An 18931-nucleotide genomic window follows, 5' to 3' on the forward strand; every position below is an offset into this window, starting at 1 on the left:
ATTTTTGTTGTTTGCCAAGGGAGCCACCATTATTGTCATATTCAAGATCTTCGACGCATGAGTTTTTCCCCCCAATTGTTGTCAGTGCACACATTTTTAAGTTCCTGTAGTGTCATTGATTTTTAAGGATAAATTATCTGAACTGATGAGAAGACATCTCTAAAATTATGCTTTTGGTCATACAAAGACATATTTTTGTTATTGAATTGAAATTGATCTCCAGTCAATCAAAGCATACTTTCTTACGTTCCCATACAATATTAAAATATATTGGATCTTAGACACACATTGAGTATTGTTTAGAATATCTTAGAATTTCTTTTTCAATGACAAAGTTAAGCAGGATATTTTTTACCTTGCTGACATGTTTTGGCTGCATCTGTAGTCTTCCTAGTCAACCAGAAATACTGTAAAATCTTGTGAATGTTGTAGAATGTAACATATCTGATCCTGTGGGATGTGTGGAAAAGATTATTACAACCCAAGACTGCATTAAACACAAATATCCTTCCTCAGTGGAACTCCTCTGATACCCATCCAATATGGCGGCCACTGAGGCGTCTGAACGTGTGAAGACGCTCGAGGGGGGCGGAGCTATCAGCTCCACCGACCAAGCGATAACGGCTGTCTGCGGGCCATAGCTACTGGTCGGTCAGTCGTTTTCTGCTCCAAGGAGAGCATCCTCTCTTTTTGTTTATCTCACTTCCGCGTTTGTCGCATCTTCCAGAAACATTTTATATTTTCACCCAGTCGCAAAAAGATACCACGTAAGTAGACGGATCAACACACACTGTCCGCTCGGTTAATAATTTAAAAATATGAGCAGTGCATCCAAGAGTTAGCGGCGTGTCCAACAGCTGACTACACAATAACAAACAACACCAGCTAACTTCGAACAATGGAGATTCTCCTAACGACCAAACGAGCGGCAAATAACGGGAGAACCTCTTGTAATGACGGTGTTATTAAGCCCAACACCGCCACTTTACTCGACACTGTGTCACATTACAGGCTGTGTTTACAGGATGATCTGCTCTCTGCTGGCCTGTCATTACCACGAACACTGTGCTTCACGAGCTGGTGTCCAAACTCTGGCCCTTAATGCTCATTTCAGCCGGACGAAGATCCAGCTTTATGTTTCTCTTCATGTCACTTCACGTCACGCTGACATATGGTGTCAATATTGCCGATATGAAACTGCGAGATCAAATGTCGTGGGGAAAAGCTTCATTTTATAAGCAGAGTTTGCTCAGCTTGTTTAATTAGTAAATATCTCTGAACAGTCACGAGGTGTTTAGTGTAAACCACGCCTAGTCACCAGCTTACATGTTTATGAAAAGAAAAGGTCACGAGGTTTTGTTTTTTGTTTGTAATTGTCAATTACAATTTGACAGAATTTGTTAGGCACAGGTTTGACATGTGGCCCGAAATACCATCCAAATATCAATATTTCAGTGGTCAACAAGTATTGCAGTTTGTAATCGCGATAAATCGCATTGTCACATGCAAATCTCTGAATTCTAAGTTGTATATTTTAGACATTTGTGTTTGGTACGGCGAAACAATCAGAACTGCTATGCAATTTGTTTTAACAACAACAAAACAACGTAAGTATTATGATGGATATCCTTTCAGATGCAGGTGGTAGTCACAAGTTGTCGTAATATTTTATTATTAGCTAAATAAGTACAAATAAATACAAGAAAATGTATAAGCGATTTAAAATAGATGAAACAGGAAAAAATTGAATTGAATGATCAATAGCCTTTTCTATTTTATCACAACCTTTTGAGATCTTAGTGCGCCTCTAATAATGATGGACACTGTAATGCTTGTCTTGGTTGTAGGTGTTACTCGGAGATGGCGATGGTCAAGAGTGGCTGGCTCCATCGACAAAGTGAGAAGCAATGCACGTCCGCTGTACCTCATCAGCCACTGGGCTCGGCCTCACGCGCAAGATGCTCACGATGCTGTCGCGTTTCCCTGTCAGGTACCATACTGCGTCGGTGGAAAAAGAACTGGTTCGACCTGTGGGCCGACGGACGACTCGTCTTCTACAATGATCAACAACGACGTGACATGGAGGACGACATCCACATGAGAGTCAACTGCATCAACATCCGCAGTTCCGCCGCGTGTCACGGTACTCCCGCTGATTTATTTTCCTGCAGTAAAAGTCTTACTTATGCCACTATCCTGTTTCTTTTTTTTTTTAAATCAAAAAAACAACAACAAACCTTGTGTTTTCTCTTGCGCACTGGTGTCGTCAGAGCTGAATCCACCGGAAGGGAGAACGCGGGACGCCTTGCTCCAGATAGTGTGCAGAGATGGACGGGTCATCAGCCTGTGTGCAGACAGTGCAGACGACGCTTTGTAAGAAAACACCGACACTATTGACGACCAGAAGCTTCACCTGTTATGAGTTTTTATTTCTATTGTTATTTTTTGGGCCCGATTGAAGATTTGGGTTAAATGAAAGATTTTATCATGATGTTTTATTTTACTGCAGGGCTTGGACTATGGCGCTTCAGGATGCCAGAATCAATACGGTGAGATTCTGTTGATATTCACTAACAAGTACTGAGAGTTTCAGATCAAATTAAAGATGGAAAGTTCCTGGAACTCAAGTCTGTATCATCACCCATCTTGACTTGAAGTCACTATGACATTTTATTTCTTATAAAACTGAAGGAGTATCTGTTGCAGTAGTTACATATAGCAGTGCAAATCAAACCAAAACCTTTCAAACATTTTATTTTAAGTGTGATAATTAAAGCCGTCTGGTTTAAAAATATGTGAAAATAAAACATTTCTTCAGAAATAATTTAACATTTTGAGACAATATTTGTAGATTTTCATAGCTTATTAATAGAGTAAAACAAAAAGGATTGATTGTATTTCAGTTCACTGTAATAAATCAAAAATATAGAGAACATTCTTTGTAGTTAGTTTTGGTAAAAGTCCTACACAATTCTTTGTGTTAATCAATTATGAAGTGATGATTTGTGTTATGTCGGATGTGTTCAGGTGGTTGCTGCTCCTCAGGTCGGCTTTGCACAGGAAGTGATGGCGTCCGCTCCGCCGCCTTACTCAGAATACGCTCCTCCGATGGTAAGATGAATAAATATCACATCTCTGTGCATGCACACACGTGTTAAGGTTTGAGGCCAGTTTTGGGGTTTGGAAGGACAAGGATAGTCATTTAAAAAAATGTACATGTTGGTAGTTTTATATTTCACCACTTCATTGCAGTTGAAAAGTGAATAATTAGGAGAGCCGTCAGTGTATGTGATCACCTTGTGCTTTGAAAATCAACACTTCTTCCCACCGCAGAGTTTTAGAAAGAACTTGCATAATTGCTGTTTGAAAAGTAAAGGATCATTTGTGGACACAGTCTGGTCGGTTTCTTCTTGTAAACACACACACAGAGTTATTTATGTTAAGATCTGAAGAAACTAAACTGTCGCTTTCAAGACTCCCTGTTCTTGTTCATGATCAGGCACTTTCCCGGTGTTATTAAATAATGGATAAGGAGTGTTCCGTTACCCCGAACTTGCACAAATCTGTACTTACAAAATACTGTGTTTATTCTATCTCTGGCACAGGATCCATGTTAATTATGCAACACCTTCAAGGCTCCTCTTGGAAGCGACAGTCGCTCGAGATGTCTGTTGACGTGAAAGTCTTCAGAAAGATTGCACCTCGTGATGGCTTCACACTGCACGCCACATTTAGCTGCCGTGCTTCTACGGTTTACTTATGAAATTCCCTGAAGTGGAGAAAATAAACCAAAACGAAGGATTACTCATGTTCACTGCTATCTACTGTTCAAGCTTCGGTTGCTCATTCAACCTTTGTGACCAAAGTAACGGTCCATCAGTCGATCGCATTAAGACGCCACGCTTAATGTACTTTAAAAAAAATGTTTCTTTGTTTATTTTCCACCAGGCTTATGCGCCGAGCCCTTACGAAAACTACGGCGCGTCTCCACCACATGCCACACAGATTGTATACTCTGCTGATGGGCAGCCCTACGCTGTTGCTTACCCATATCAGTACCAAGGTAAGTAAACAGCAATGCTACCAGTATTGAAAGTATTTAAATGCTGGCGAATATCATGTAATAAGGACATTTAAATCTTGAGTTTCAGTGGAGGTTGTGTTTTAAAAAAAAAAGTGTAACGACTCACCCGTGTCTAGGTGGATATGCTGAACCTGGAGTGAACCACGTTATAATACAGGAGCGTCGGCGTGACGACGGAGGGGATGTGGCTTTGGGAATGCTCGCTGGAGCGGCGACTGGTTTGGCGCTGGGCTCGCTCTTCTCTGTCTTCTAGAGGCGTGACTAACGCAGATTTATCGGCACACATTTCTCCCGTAATCACAGCAAATGGCTTCTTCTCTGTGCAATCACATGCTGGGCTACATCTTTAAAGCGTAATTGTGAAGCACAGGGAATTACTTACTATATATATATATATATATATATATATCTTAGTAAATACTGTTAGCACTTTCTCATATATTCCATGTTCCCAGTTTTCAAACCCTCGTGTTGGCTGAAGGTGAATATTCTTAACCAAAAAAAAAAAAAAAAAAGTACTACTCAGTTTAAAGAGTTAAAGTGGCAGGAAAGAAGCTACTATATTCACACTTCAGGTGAAGTTTGTGTTTGATTCATGAAATACGGTTATTCTTTGTGTTTGCAATATTTAAAATCAACAGTTTTTCTTTTTTTTTTTTACATTAGCATCTTTTGTTTTGAAGTTTTTCTTCTGCATTTTGTTTTCCTTTTATAATATTATCTGTTGTGTTTGTGATTATGCAGTGTTATAGTTTTAATCAAATCTGGGTTGATTCATTGTTTTGACCAGAAATAAGTTGAGAAACATTTGCATCGTATAAAGGGACAGCTCTCCTCTTGACTCACGGTTTTCATGCACATTTCATTGATTGTCTTAGCTTCATTGACAGCTGTTGATTCCTACTTGATGTTTTCTTTTCCTTCTGTTGGTTCGGTGCTGAATGCGCAAACACTTGCAGGTACATTAAAGGCTTTAAGGATTATTGAAATTCTTATTACATTTTTTTTCTCTACTTGCTAAGTATCCATTAGAATCATGGTAGAGACACTTGGCGTCTTTCTCCCAAATAATACAGTGTTAACGTTTCTCTCAGGTTGGGCACTAACGATGCTTCGGCTGTCAGAAAAGTGTCTTTGGTTTGTTGAGCTATGCTCCTCGATGACAGATCTTTCATTCCTCTGCTGTGGCTTGAAGTGGCTTCGGAAAGTAAATCACAAATACCGAATTGAAATGAGTTTTTACTTTGTTGGCTTTTATCATGTCATTTTAAATTTGAAGATTACGATGCTTCTTCTTTTAGTCGCTGTGATGAGCCCAAAGACAACGGTGATATTGAAACGTGACTAACAAGTGAATATGATCAATTTGGAGTATTTGCAGTCTGACCAAAAACGCTGCTGCCACAGCCAAGGTCATGAATGAAGTGAAGCGTTACACAGATGTCATTTCTCTAAAGGTTGTAAGTTTCGTTGTAGATGTGAAATCACATAAATTCTGCTATATTTCTCTTATAAGATGTACTTACTAAATTATATTTAACCCTGCATAAAAAGTGAAGGTGTGTTTAATTAACTAAGAGATGTATTTTAACAAATAAATATATTCACAAGTTAAAAACTAATGTTTTGTTGTTTTATTTATTGAACCCTGAGACATTTGTTCACAGAACACATCAAGTTTATTCGAGGCAGCGTACAGAAAGTGTGTGAAAGACTTAAAAAAAAAAAAAAAAGTTCAGATTGACAGGATCGCTACAAACCCCCTAAAGAAAAATATAACAAATTTGAATGAAAATAAAATTCAAAGTTGAGAAATATATAAAGGAGAAAAAAAAATCTGAAAACAAAAGTTTAATAAATGACCTAATTTCAAAAAAGTGACTAAATTATAGCAAGAATTCAGTTGAATTTACGAAAAGCTTTTTCATTTACTTTTTCTCGAAAATTCTAAATGCTTTCAACAGCATTTTATCTGGCATTTAAAGCTCCACGAAACCCTTAAGACTAATAAAAGTAAACAATGTTCTCTGTGGTGAGACAAAATGATTAGTAACAGGTTATTTTCATGTATGAAGAACAGTTAGGATTTAGATAGTTATTGCATATATCCATGTTTATAGGTGCAAACAGTGACATTCTAACACGCTAGACTACAAGAGTTTCATTGGAAAGGTGCTTCTACTCGTCCATCACCATTTGCACTGGTTTTTCCCTCCAACACTGACAGTCATACAATGTAGTTTAAAAATATCCAACTTATTTTAGTCAGAAAAATATAAAATAATGTAATGAGCAACAGAAACAAAATCATAAAAATAGATGTAAACATGAACCTCTGTGCACGAAGAGACAATAGAGTTGAAAAATATTGATTTTAATTGGATCATTTTAGCAAAGAGCTCCAGTCGCCTCTTATATGCAGTTTTTACATTTCGTAAACAGAAAAAATAAAGTGACAATAAAGAGTAGTGAGTAAATCCTCCAGTATGGATGAGTGGAGCGGTGCTACCATTAGCCTTCTTGACCAAAGTCCTCGGTGAACTTCTTCAGCTTGTCCAGGTCGTCCTCGTTCACCGTGGGCTTGGTGTTTGCCTGAGACCTCAGCATGTCGGCCTGTACAGACGAGATCAGGCAGGTGAGAGCGGATCAACAACGCGGATCAGCGTGACGGAGCGCGGCGTCTCCTCACCATGCACACGACTGGTTCCAGCAGTTTCTCCCCGGGGACGTCCACCCAGGTCATTTCCACGGCGTTGGGATCCGAGGGCGAGCAGGGCGTCAGCAAGTCTTCGACGACGGCGCCGGGATCATTCCACGACGACCCCCTGACCTTCATCAGGGCGTGCAGATAAATATAGGAGTTAAAACAAACTGAGGCTGAGACGTCATAAACAAAGTCCATTTAATAAGTCAATTTTTTAAAGAAATCCCTTCACAGGTGAGTGTGATTTTTACCTTTTTGAAGTGAGTGGCTGACTGAACCTTCCTGACGGGCTGCATGAGGGCGTCCCTCACAATGACACTGATGTCGGCTCCAGAGTAGCCGTCCGTCTTCTTTCCCAGAGTGACAAAGTCGGCCTCTGTCAGGCTGTTTGGGGTGGAGCCCAGATGTAGTTTGAACATGAAGGAGCGAGCGTGCTCCTCTGGGAGGGGAATGTAGATACGCTTTTCAAATCTAAGGCCAAAAAAGAAAGGAGAAATTATTCAGCATTGCAGCTTTTAAACTCCTAAATCGTGATTATTATCATTGATGAAAACCAGTTTGATTTAATGAGAGATGATCAGATCAGTGATGACCTTCTCCTGATAGCTGAATCCAGTGTCCACGGTATATTTGTTGCTCCCAGAACCAGAATTCCTTCATTGTCATTCCCAACACCTGAAATGAAAAGAGAAATACACCCCTTCAGTTCATTTTGTTACTCTTGTACTAATCCGTTATCAATATGACAAGTTTTTCATTATTCTTCAAGTTCACACTTGATGACTCCAGCTTCTATAAACAGTGTGGTAACCCAGCTCACAGTAAACCAGTAAACACCCGAAGTAATGCATATAAAATACTACAATAAAAGCTTTATCAAATAAAGGTGATAAAATATTGAAAGTCTAATAAAATAATAATATTTCAATATACACAGAATGATGTTTGAATCATGTTTTAAGGTCTAATTTTAAAGAAGCATGTATCCAACTTTCAATGTACAGCAGCCATTCATTATGATCGTGTGTTTTTCAACATGGCTGTTAAAAATGTGGAACATGCTGTTAAACCTGGCCTGTGTTTATATAGACTTTCATACTGTACACGTTTTGGGCCACAAATAAGAATTACAAAAAAGCGTCCTTTTACCACGAGAGGGGGTTCAGGCCACACTTTCAAAATCCACGTTTCAGATCAGTCATTGAGCCAAAGCCCCACATGAAGATCATAAAATCTTCTGGGGTCCAAACAAATCTTAACTATCAGCCCTCATTAAAACATGAGACAAAGATGAATTACCCTTACATATTTAAACGCTTAAATATTTATTCCAGAAGCAGCAGAGATCAATAAGACTGGACTAATGGCAACAGAGTGTGTATTATGCATCCAGGTGCATAAAATAAATAACTTAAAATAAATAACAATCATTGTGCTGTACGGTCGATCACAGCTGGTCTGTTGGTATGAATTTGAAAAGGATATATTAGCAGAAAGCAGAAGTAAAAAAAATTCCCACGATATCGCTTCCAAATTTATGCAACACGCATGAAATTAGATGCAAACAGCTCAATGCTGATTATAAAACACTCAATGGGCCTGCAAATTTACAGTATTCACCCTAGAGACTAAATAAACAAATAAATAAATATATAAATATATATTACTATAAAAGACCTGGCAAAACCCACCTGCTATACTTGCAAAGACCACCAGAGGGCCACAATGCCCATCACTAGTTCAGATTGTTGATTAGGGTGAAAGCTCCTTGTGAGGAATAAAAATGCCCTGCACCATATTAGAATGAGTTTCTGTCTTAATTCTATTACTTTGTATAAGAATACCTAACAAATATTAGGATTAAAGATGTGTCCTTTATGAACCTGCACTAAGTGTGTTCCGGTTAATCATAGAGGCGGAACACACTCCAAAATGTTTGGGATTCACTTGTTTAGATATCATAAACAGTCTAATTCATGGGATAGATGCATGGCAACTACAGTCAGTGGCGACAGGATATGAATATAATGATCAGCATTCAGAGATGTTTGTTAATTGATTTAAGATTGGAAATTCAAACATAGCGTTAAGAATTTGAGTGTTGGTTTTTTTATTCATGGAATTGATAAATAAATTAATATGTAAAAAAAAAAAAACCCGCACCTTCCACCACAAGACCTTGAATTAGATGATGCTGTATGGATGAATGGATGAATAAAGTATGTGTTTCACCTTCTGGATCATGAGGTGGGAATAATTCCTGCTCTGCAGCTTTGCAGCTTTGCAGCTCTAACCTGATATGTAACGGTTTCTCCTCCTGCTCACCCTGCATCTGAACGAGGAACTCCGTCTTGATCCTGCGGGCCGCCTCGCTCTCGTTCTCGCTCCTCGAGCCACACAGGGAGTCGATCTCATCTATGAAGATGATGGACGGCTTGTGTTCTCGAGCCAGACTGAACAGGTTTTTCACCAACCTGGAGGCAGACGAAAAGGGTTGATTTTGTTGAATTAACCGTTTCTTTGATCCCCCGGCGTGACCGTCGTATAAAGAGCCTTCATCTCACTTTTCACTTTCCCCCAACCACTTCGACACAAGGTCGGAGGAGGAGATGGAGAAGAAGGTGGAGTTGTTTGCTTCTGTGGCCACCGCCTTCGCCAGGTAGGACTTCCCTGTTCCCGGGGGGCCAAACAGCAGGATTCCTCTCCAAGGGGTTCGCTTTCCTGCACAGAAACATGCAATGTGCCTTAAATACGAAACAGCAAACCTCACAGCAATTTCCAGAAGTGTAAAATGTGGCGTTTGTTTTAAACACCTGTGAAAAGGTGAGGAAATTTGATGGGCAGGATCACGGCTTCTTTCAAGGCTTCCTTGGCTCCCTCGAGTCCAGCGACATCGTTCCATTTGATGTTCGGCTTTTCCATAACAATGGCACCTGTGAGAGAGAGATGTGCTTATCAAACACTTTACAGAGACAAGATATTTATTATCATCATGAAGTGAAACTCGGCACAGTTTCATTCACCTGAGAGTTGATTTTGGAACTTTTTCTTGTCCGAGTCATCCCCTTCATCACTTTCATTCCTGACACAAGACAAAAATAGGACAATTATGGAGTTCAGAGGTAAAAATATATTCTGGATTGAGCTTGTTTTAAAGATTAATAGGTTTTCATGAGATCATTTTATTGGGCCAGCCAAATTGCTACTAAATTACAATGTTGACTTATTAACCTCAATGTATTTTGAACATTCCCTGTTATTAATAAAACATCAACGACAATAACAACATTGCAGATAAGGAAGTCATTTGAGCCTCAGAAAAAACAAACTATGTGAATGTAATCTGTCATAGCATCCATCAGTAATAATATACTAACTTGCTCGGTCTCACCCTTTGTCACCAGACACTTTCACGGGTTTGGCTGGAGCGCCGTTCTCCTTCTTCTTCAGATATTCCTTCAGCTGCTCGGCTCTGTCTAGGTAGTCGACACACTTGGCCCTGATGGACTGCTTCGCTCGATCGCCCTGCGCCTCGTCTGCAACGACAACGCACAAACAAAGTGAGCGAAGCTGGAGAGGAAGTTTAATGATCACACAATTGTTGTGTGGTTACTCACACTTGACAACGTGAAGAAAGTATTCCACTGCGTGCTGATAACATCTCAGGGCCTCCTCGTAGTTCTTGGCTTTGTCTTCCACTGCAGCTTTGCTGGCCAGATCAATGGCTTTCTGTGGCAGCCACATTGAAAACCAGAATGAAGAGTACAGAATAATAAGAAAAAAACCTCAGCATAACTAATTAGAAAAAGACCAGCTCATAATTGTAACAAAAAAAAAGTACTTATTTATTTTGGGTGATTGATAATTGTGTGATTATATATGGCATGGTAATGTCGCGGTGGAGAGAGGAAGTAGTGGGCCTCCTTTCTCTGAGGTTTTTGCATGTTCTTCCTGTGCATGTGGGAGTTTTCTCCCACGCTCCAAAAACATGCATGTGAGGTTAATTTAGAACTAAGCTTGTGTGAATTGAATACAGCTGTATGTAAGATGTATGCAATATGTTAAAACAGATTGGCTGCTGCATACCGAAAAGTTCCAGTAAGTAAGTATGATCATTTATATCAAACTGACAACTGTAAAGGGGCACATGTCCATTCTTTAAGGAAAGTCTGTCAATTACTGTTTAAAAGCAAATTGTAATTATTAATCTTCATGTCTTTTTCTTAATCAACATGTTGAATTTGAACAGTTAAATAATTGATTTTAAAGGTTTCTTTTAATATTTGTAATCCTTTGATGTATGAATTGAATACAGCTGGATTGAAAGTATTTCCCCCCCCCCCACATAAGTGTTTCTATTTGACTTCCTTTCCTGGGTATTTTACTGCTCAATGGATTTGCTGTGATGTCTCGAGACAGCAAATGACAATCCCTTCCAGGGATTATTACATGTTTACTTCAGATTAGTTACAATAAAGGCATTATTATTCTCTGAGATGGCACTTAGTTGAAATTGAAACAGTTGATATGACAACAGAAAAGTACAACACAAGTACAACACAGAAAAGTACAACACAAAAAAGAATGAGATTTCTTTTTTTCCGAATCAAGAAACTTTTGCTGTTGATCTTATACATTTAGCTCTTAGAGAAACATGACTGGTGATGTAATAGTTGCCAATGATGTTAATTATAAATGTATTTCCAATTGTTAGTCAATACGTTTGCTTATTTCAGAGAATCGGTTGTTTAAAATGACTAAAGGTTCTGAGGACGCCTATTAAATCAATTGAACGCATTTTTTTTTTTTTATTGTTATTGTTGACGGTCTCAAATTGATTAAGTAATAATCTGTCACTCACTTGGAGATTACCGGTCGCCATCGCGCACAGGAGTGACGGTTACACAAAATCCAACTATATCCTGAAGGAATAAGACACGTTTTTAACTCTCCTGGACGAATATCTATACACTCTTAATTCCCAAGCGTCTTTTGTCACGAAACATGTCTGGTTGCTCTCACTTCCGCGTCAACAAATTCTTACCTGGAACTTCCGCAATGCCCGGTGACGTCACAGTACTGTCACATCAGGTGAGTGCATTCATTTTAGAGTGAAACTCATCTTTCATGGTGGCTCATACAATAGTGCATTAAGGAAAGAATTGGAGAATTATATTCTACAAAACAACACATAAAGTCGGTATTGAAGAAAAAAAAAACAATATTACTTATTTTGAATCTAATCATAAGAAACTGTGCACTATTGTTAATCTCTATATTTTCTTCTGGTAATGTTCTATCCATAAATGTAATTTAAAAATTCTGCCCCGTTATTCAAATTGTTTTTAATTGAAGTTGATTATTATCTTGAGTGAACTACAAATAAAAAATGCACATTGACGATCAATATCTACATGAAGATGTTCAATAATTAAACTGTCGCTTATATAATTCTCATTTTATACAAAATATCACAACTATTAAATCTACCAGACTGTCATTTTACTATCATAATCTTTGTTGTAAACTTGGTTGCTGCTGTTGCGGTTAAGATTGTCAATTGGAATGATTGATATATTTATGTATGTACATGACAAACTTTAAGAAAAAATTCATTTATTTCATTTAATAAAAAAAAAAATCATACAATCATACTAAATATTTAAGTTTAAACAACCCTGGCAGATTGTTTCACAAACGCTTTGGTGAATAGAGAGATGTAAACCAGAGCACAGGTGCAAGTACAGGTTCATATAATAGTGACCTCTTGTGAGAACTAATCATGATAAACAATGAATCACATTGTTTCTTTAATATGGAGTGCCATGTTATAACTTTATTTTTGTGCCCATGTAAATTCTGATTAAAAAAGAAAAAAAAATGAATTCAGTTTTCACAACATTCTACACATGCACTCAGACACTCGTGCATATGGAAAAAAAAAGGTAAAATGTATTACATATGTAAATTGTGTGTGACATTTCGAGAAATCTTACAACACCTTCATTAAAACAAACAAATCATCTACAAGCAGAATAACAGGGTAAAGGACATGATGCACAGGGCAGATTAACTGAGTCCAGGTTTGTTCAGCATGAGACAGTTTTACTCTTGTTGCAATCGAGAGCAAGCACTAAGTACAGTACAGGCTGCATATGAGTAGATTGAATGACAAACCATTTATACACTTAACAGTTGAACTGGATGTAAATTACACTCTTAATGTTGGAAAACATTTCACACAATTACAATGTCATTCTCAGTTAAATAAATGTAGACATTACTGTCATTCGTGTGTATAGAGTTTGCTGAATCACACATCTGCTGTCTCCTTATGCTGAATAGTAGATCCAGTTACAGATATCCAGAAGTCTTTTTATATTTACTGAATTAAAAACATGGATTCAAATAATGTATTGAGGACATGTTTAAAGCAATCAATAAGATAATAATGGGAACTCACAAGTGTGATATTAAATGCAGAATGTTTTTCAAAATGTCTAATTTGAAACGTTTTAATACGAAACACTGAAAGATTGGATTCCTTCACATGCCCTCTCCCTGCAATGGAGTCTCTTTCTCCATTATTACATCTCCTGTAAAGGTTGAAACAAGACACAAGGCAGTTAAAAAAACAAACAAACAGATATTTGTGTTCAAATTAGGAGTCAAAGTGCAAAGTCATTAGAATGTAAAATCTCTCTGACATCTGAAAATCTACTTCAGTACAGTAATGTACCTTGCATCTATGCAGATAACCACATTTTACTTTTCTACTATTAATGATATCTTTATTTCTCCTCAAGGAAAAAAACCACATAATCCTTGAAATAAACTTTACCCCATCCCTCTTGTGAAAGTTGTTGTTCAGGATTAGTCATATTCATCACTTTCTATTATGAAGTTATACAGATCTTGCAATGAAGTTTATTGAGAACTGTCTCATACAGGAGATTTATTTAATTGTACTTGCTGCTGGGAACATTGTCATATAGGTTCAATTTCTTTTTCAATCTAGAATTACAGTTTTGACCAGGCTGCAGGATGTTGCTGATGGTTGTTGTTATTATACGAGGAGCTGCGGCACGACAGAGGTCGGAACAGTTTTCTTTAAACACCGTTGCAGTGGTAGGAAAGACGATATTCTGCCACGTCAGCGGAAAGTTCACATTTCTGCTGGCATGTTTGACACTGCAGATCTGATTTGCTGCACAATCGTTTGTTTTTCTGTCTCTCACTCACTCACTCACTTGATTATGCAAATCATACTGGTATATAGGGGGGATAACTGTTGTTTTGAATAATCCTAAAGACATTGTTGATATCTACAACGTTAACTCCAGATTGTCAAGCTCGGCTCCATAACGGCGTGCCACGGTTGATACTTGGTTCTCCCATCACTGTGTGTTACTCGCAGGCATGAAGAGGGGACCTCTGTCATCATCAGCTGTGTCCATTCAATATTTTGGGATGTAATACATTTAGGATGCGATCATTCTTTGTGAGATCTGCAGGGAGTTCATTATTCTGCAAAGTAAGAGTATGCATACACAAGAAAGAAAAAAACTTAAATTATTTCATACTCTTTGGTCTGTCCCTCACTTCACCTCAATTTTCAGAGCAGGTGTTGTTGTTACCTTGTTGGGTAGCATTGGGTCTGCGTGAGCACCGAGTAGCATCACAACCGTTCCAAGATTTCCACTCATGACTGCAGCATGAAGGGCAGACGAGCCATTCTGGAGATGAAAAGAATCTTTTCCGTCATCTTCAACAATGCATATAGAGATGAACATGCATACATGTAAAACATTATCTGCTTTACCTTGAGGATGCCAAGTGAGGGAGAAAACTTGAGAAGTTCCTCAATAACACTGTTGTGTCCTTTAAAAGCAGCTTTAAATAAAGCAGTAGATCCATCCTGAAAAAGCCACAGAGTACAATATACACGTATTTAACACGAAAGAGCTGACCTGTAGTTTCACTGGGAATGACTAATTCCAAGATTTACACTTTTATCGTGTTCATAGGATCAAAAGCTTGGCGTACTTGTCTGTCGGCGTCTCGATCTGCACCGCGTAACAGTAGCACCTTCACCACCTCACTGTGACCCATCTGAGCTGCCATCCACAGGGGGGCAGTGCCATCCTGGGCAGCACAGGGACCAGGAGTGTAGAGACAAAAAAAAAAGGTGAGAAAATGAACAATTAAAAACTTAATGTCGGAATATGTTGATCTGTGTATTTAAGAGGTGGAAAAACTTTAGGACAGTACCTCCCTCATTTGATTGACCTTGGCACCAGATGCCAACAGCTGGCGGATCACAGTCACATGACCTTCTTGGGCAGCAAGAAAGAGAGGACTCGCACCATCCTGGAATAAAAGAGTCATTACACACACAGGGTAAGACTTTGGCACGGTTCTTATATGTTTTTTTGTTGTTGTTTTTTTTAATTTTAGCATCAATATTACATAAAATGTGAGTTGGCAACATTATTACTATTTATAAATTCATGTTTTCCCTGCAGTCAGGCAGTTTTCCCAGGGATACAGCCACAAAGTGATTCACGTCTGACTCAGCAGAAACCTGAGTGGCTGGATTCCAGCTGCAGGGACAGGGAGCGTGCAACCAACCATCACGCACCGGACAAACAGTGAAGTGCAACAGAGGACCAGGAGGGGTAACCGACAATGACAGGAGACTCCCCCCACCCACCCCCCCCCACACACACACACACACTGTGGATGAGAACGCAAAGACGACTCACGTGTAGTTCGTCGTGGACATTGGCTCCATTCTTCAGCAAGGTGTCCACCACTTTGGAGTGGCCATACTGAGAGGCGACGGTGAGGGCTGTGCCGCCATCCTGCCAGGAGAAACAATTAGAAGGACACAAGAGTAGTGAAGCAGCAGTTTTACTCAACAACAGAGTGAAATAAAAAATAAATAAATAAAAAATGAACAACTCATATGGAAATGAGCACGCTTTGTGAAATGCTATCTATTCATCCCAGCATAGCTCAGCAGTAATAACATGGCAGCAGACGCCATCACACCCAGTTTCACAAAAGCCATGAGACACGTCACCGTGGCCAGAAGCATACCTTTGTCTGGAATTCAGTAGAGGCACCGAACTCAAAGAGGAGCTTCACAACGTCATGATGTCCCTGCTGGGCGGCGAAGAACAGGGCGGTAGAACCTGTCTGGAGAGGAGGGTAAAAACAGGCCCTGCTGTTATGACCTGAAGTTACATGTTACTACATACATGGTTAAAAGAAAAAATAGTGAACTCTGTGTTCAGAATACATTTACTCCAAAGTAGTGTTTTTACCGCAGAAACTGAAATGTTATTATGCAGGTGAGATTAGTTCCAATTGCTGTAAGTCAGTCAACTTTACTTCCTGAATTGTGCTCTTTGTGCTGCTCTGTAGTCTGACGTAGGTTAAACAGGTGAATCAACCTGTAGCAGCAGAGTCGTGTTCAGAATACCAGCACACTTGTTTGTTGTTTGCATGTTTTCGTATCAGATCACAGCCACCAAACCAGCACCAAAACACACTATATGTTACTCTGCTGTTTCTGGTATAACCATCACGGTATATAACCTTGTCTGAGGTAAAGAGAAAATGTATTTTAGGGGACTAGTTCAACAGTTTGTGAAATAAAATTGCTTTTGTTTCTCAACATTTTTTTGAGGTAACACCCCCCCCCCCCAAACCACTCTCTCAGAATAAAATACGCATACAATATAATATGAAATAGAAAACTGATGCCATGCATTCAGAGGAAACTGAGCTTGATTTGCCACAAACTTGAAAATCACGTTTTTGATATTCTTCAATTAACTGCCATTATTGTTACTTCATACAAACATTGATTGTAAAACTGACAATGCATGTTTTTTTTGCTTTTGCTTGTTGCTATTTTACATCTTTACATCATAATTACTAAAAACCTCTTCCTGTTGTTAATCATAATGGCTGTCAAATTAAGATGACCTAGGACAGAGTGAAGTAAAAACTACAAATAAACTAATAAACTTGACTTTGAGGGGTGTATCCCTCCACTTATTTTTTAAGGTGATTTGTCACACAAATAATTTAAGGGAAACGGCATGCAGGTAACGGCATTCCCATGATCCGGAGACTTTTCCTAATGCTGTACCACTCGGAAGCACTTGCGATTCCCATAAGGAATAAAACTTCCGTGTTTAGAATATTTTCTGGTTTGATCTAGTGAACTTGTGAGACCTCCACTGGACTTCAAGGACTTTTATTAAAAAAAAAAGAAAGATTAATTTCCAAACATACTGTACCTCTCTTTGGTAGTTGATATCAGCTCCTTGCATAATAAGTTCTTTGACACATTCATAATGTCCGCTGTAGGATGCCACCATCAGCGCTGTTGTTCCATACTGCAAAAATATACCCCCAGCCAAAAAATTTTTAAAATCAAGAGCATGTTTTACTGGTAAATATGTCAAAGAAATGTGCTTAGATTATGGAGACAAAGCCACAAACATCAGCAGGAAGGATATTTTTTTTTAGCAAGTGCATCCTTCAATATTTATCACGATGGAGAAAGAAAAACATTGTAATGATATCAAATTAAAATGGCACGCACACATGCATCACAGAGGTAAGGCTTGACGCTCTCTGTGTTCCTACCACAGGTGGGATATGGTTAAAGCGTGCAGCTGAGCAGCCAGGACATGCAGCATCCGTACACTGTCTCTGCAGTCCGCGTCCACACGCCCGCTGTTGAGCAGCAGCTGAAGCAGAGCCAGGTTCCCCTTCCTCGCTGCCCAAAACACAGCATTAGCCAGGGGCGTTTCCTTCTGAAGGATAAATACACACAACAAAATGCTGACCTGAGACAACAATTATAGCATTAAACTGTAGACAATAACAACAGCAGAGAGTGTCCAGGTGTCATGGCCAAACACAGCTTCAGGGTGTCTGTGTGTCAAATACAAAAGCTTCATAAATCAAGAGCACAAGATGATTAAATATCAAACAGACATGTTTTGACAGTATCGCTCCACTCTCTTAAGAGCTAAACATAGCTATACAGACAGCATCTGCTTTACAAGTTTACTCATACATTTTTTTTTTTAATAATTTATTGGTGGGGATAAGTGGAAGGTCTATCAATGTGCCTGATAGGACCAATAAAATATGAATATACTTTAAAAAAATGTTTTTTCTTCAGGAGCATAAGTATCACATCTGACATCGAAAGGTCATGGGTCATTTCTATTCTATTCTATTCTGCCAGGTTCCATCATATCTTAAAGAACTGTTCGTCCCACATTACCCAGCAGACTACTTGGTTCCCAGAGTGCAGGGTTTCTGGAGATTTCCTGGGACTTATAAAAGGAGGGTGGGAGACAGAGATCAGGTAGAATTGAAAAGCATTATCATGACTATGCAGATTACACACACATTCACGTCACTCTTTCACCGGGAGACTGTAGTTCAGTACAAACACAGACTGGGTGCACTGAAGAGGTCAACCTTTGGAGGATGAGACAGGAGTTTATTCATCTTATCAGATATATAACTGAAGTAATGGCTCTTTAACTATAAGAGGGGGCAAAATAAGAATGACTACTGAGCTTCAATCTGTGAAATAAACAAAAAGCAGTGCATGAGCCAACTTGGTGAGGTGAGGGGTTCAAATAAGAACAATGTATATTTAAGTCTTCAGTGCACCACTGCTAGAGGCTATTTCATCTGGCTATAGTTTAAACTCTCCCTCAAGCAGTCATGCTATCCTCGAGAAACCTACAATCTATTCCCCCGATTAGTCTTTCAGGCCCATGGGGGAACTTGATGCCACATTATACGAGCACGCACACACGCACGCGCACACATTGAACCACTGCATGGATGCATTGAAGTCCGTGGCCGTCTAATGTAAGTTGGGCCGCTTCACATCGTGGGGAATAAAACAACACAAAAAACCCCTGAAAACGGACAAGTGCAGTTTCGAGAGGAGTTCAGCCCGCTGGCTGTCACTGCGGCCCCGCAAAAGGCTTCTTGCTGAGAACAGTGCATGGAGAAAAGGCTCGTGTTTACCTTGAAAGACATCCTGCAGACCTCATCCGTGACTCATGTTTCCTCCTGCAGCACTCACTCATTAG

At 39.1% G+C, this 18931-nt stretch overlaps 3 protein-coding genes across 4 annotated transcripts; 1 reads left to right on the forward strand and 2 right to left on the reverse strand.

Moving 5' to 3' along the window:
* Window positions 1-636: 636 nt before the first annotated feature.
* On the forward strand, window positions 637-5702 carry plekhb2 (pleckstrin homology domain containing, family B (evectins) member 2). Its single transcript, XM_080506609.1, has 8 exons — window positions 637-767; window positions 1848-1897; window positions 1991-2143; window positions 2271-2373; window positions 2510-2549; window positions 3028-3111; window positions 3949-4063; window positions 4201-5702. Exons 2-8 carry the CDS (start codon window positions 1861-1863, stop codon window positions 4335-4337), a joined length of 669 nt encoding a protein of 222 aa, XP_080362735.1. The 5' UTR covers window positions 637-767; window positions 1848-1860; the 3' UTR covers window positions 4338-5702.
* A 49-nt stretch (window positions 5703-5751) lies between these two features.
* LOC308137772 (vacuolar protein sorting-associated protein 4B-like) lies at window positions 5752-11785 on the reverse strand. Of its 2 annotated transcripts, none has more exons than XR_013936860.1 (11): window positions 11650-11785; window positions 10406-10517; window positions 10180-10324; window positions 9812-9870; window positions 9602-9721; window positions 9353-9509; window positions 9114-9262; window positions 7382-7463; window positions 7040-7259; window positions 6774-6909; window positions 5752-6697 (listed from the first exon to the last, which is right to left on the reverse strand). XR_013936860.1 is itself a non-coding variant. In XM_080506608.1 (11 exons), the coding sequence occupies exons 1-11, from the start codon at window positions 11668-11670 to the stop codon at window positions 6596-6598; spliced, it is 1308 nt and encodes a 435-aa protein (XP_080362734.1). In that variant the 5' UTR covers window positions 11671-11785; the 3' UTR covers window positions 5757-6595. The 2 variants fall into 2 exon arrangements, 1 of the variants encoding a protein (XP_080362734.1); XM_080506608.1 differs by having other exon boundaries at window positions 5757-6697; window positions 6774-6914.
* A 2446-nt stretch (window positions 11786-14231) lies between these two features.
* ankrd29 (ankyrin repeat domain 29) lies at window positions 14232-18878 on the reverse strand (the record flags this gene model as incomplete). The annotated part of the gene is made up of 10 exons (XM_080506297.1): window positions 14232-14315; window positions 14426-14524; window positions 14611-14706; window positions 14835-14933; window positions 15060-15158; window positions 15554-15652; window positions 15891-15989; window positions 17102-17200; window positions 17513-17623; window positions 18867-18878. The coding sequence occupies 10 exons, from the start codon at window positions 18876-18878 to the stop codon at window positions 14232-14234; spliced, it is 897 nt and encodes a 298-aa protein (XP_080362423.1).
* Window positions 18879-18931: the final 53 nt, after the last annotated feature.

Source organism: Blennius ocellaris (assembly GCF_963422515.1).
Source record: "Blennius ocellaris genome assembly, chromosome: 12".
NCBI lineage: Eukaryota > Metazoa > Chordata > Actinopteri > Blenniiformes > Blenniidae > Blennius > Blennius ocellaris.

Coding starts and splice junctions, on each gene's coding strand:
- plekhb2 (XM_080506609.1), top strand. CDS start 1,861: ATGGCGATGGTCAAGAGTGGCTGGCTCCATCGACAAA. Junction 1,898..1,990: donor TGGCTGGCTCCATCGACAAA/GTGAGAAGCAAT, acceptor TTTCCCTGTCAG/GTACCATACTGCGTCGGTGG. Junction 2,374..2,509: donor GACAGTGCAGACGACGCTTT/GTAAGAAAACAC, acceptor ATTTTACTGCAG/GGCTTGGACTATGGCGCTTC.
- LOC308137772 (XM_080506608.1), bottom strand. CDS start 11,670: ATGGCGACCGGTAATCTCCAA. Junction 9,871..10,179: donor AAAGTGTCTGGTGACAAAGG/GTGAGACCGAGC, acceptor GTCTTGTGTCAG/GAATGAAAGTGATGAAGGGG. Junction 6,915..7,039: donor CAGCCACTCACTTCAAAAAG/GTAAAAATCACA, acceptor GCCCTGATGAAG/GTCAGGGGGTCGTCGTGGAA.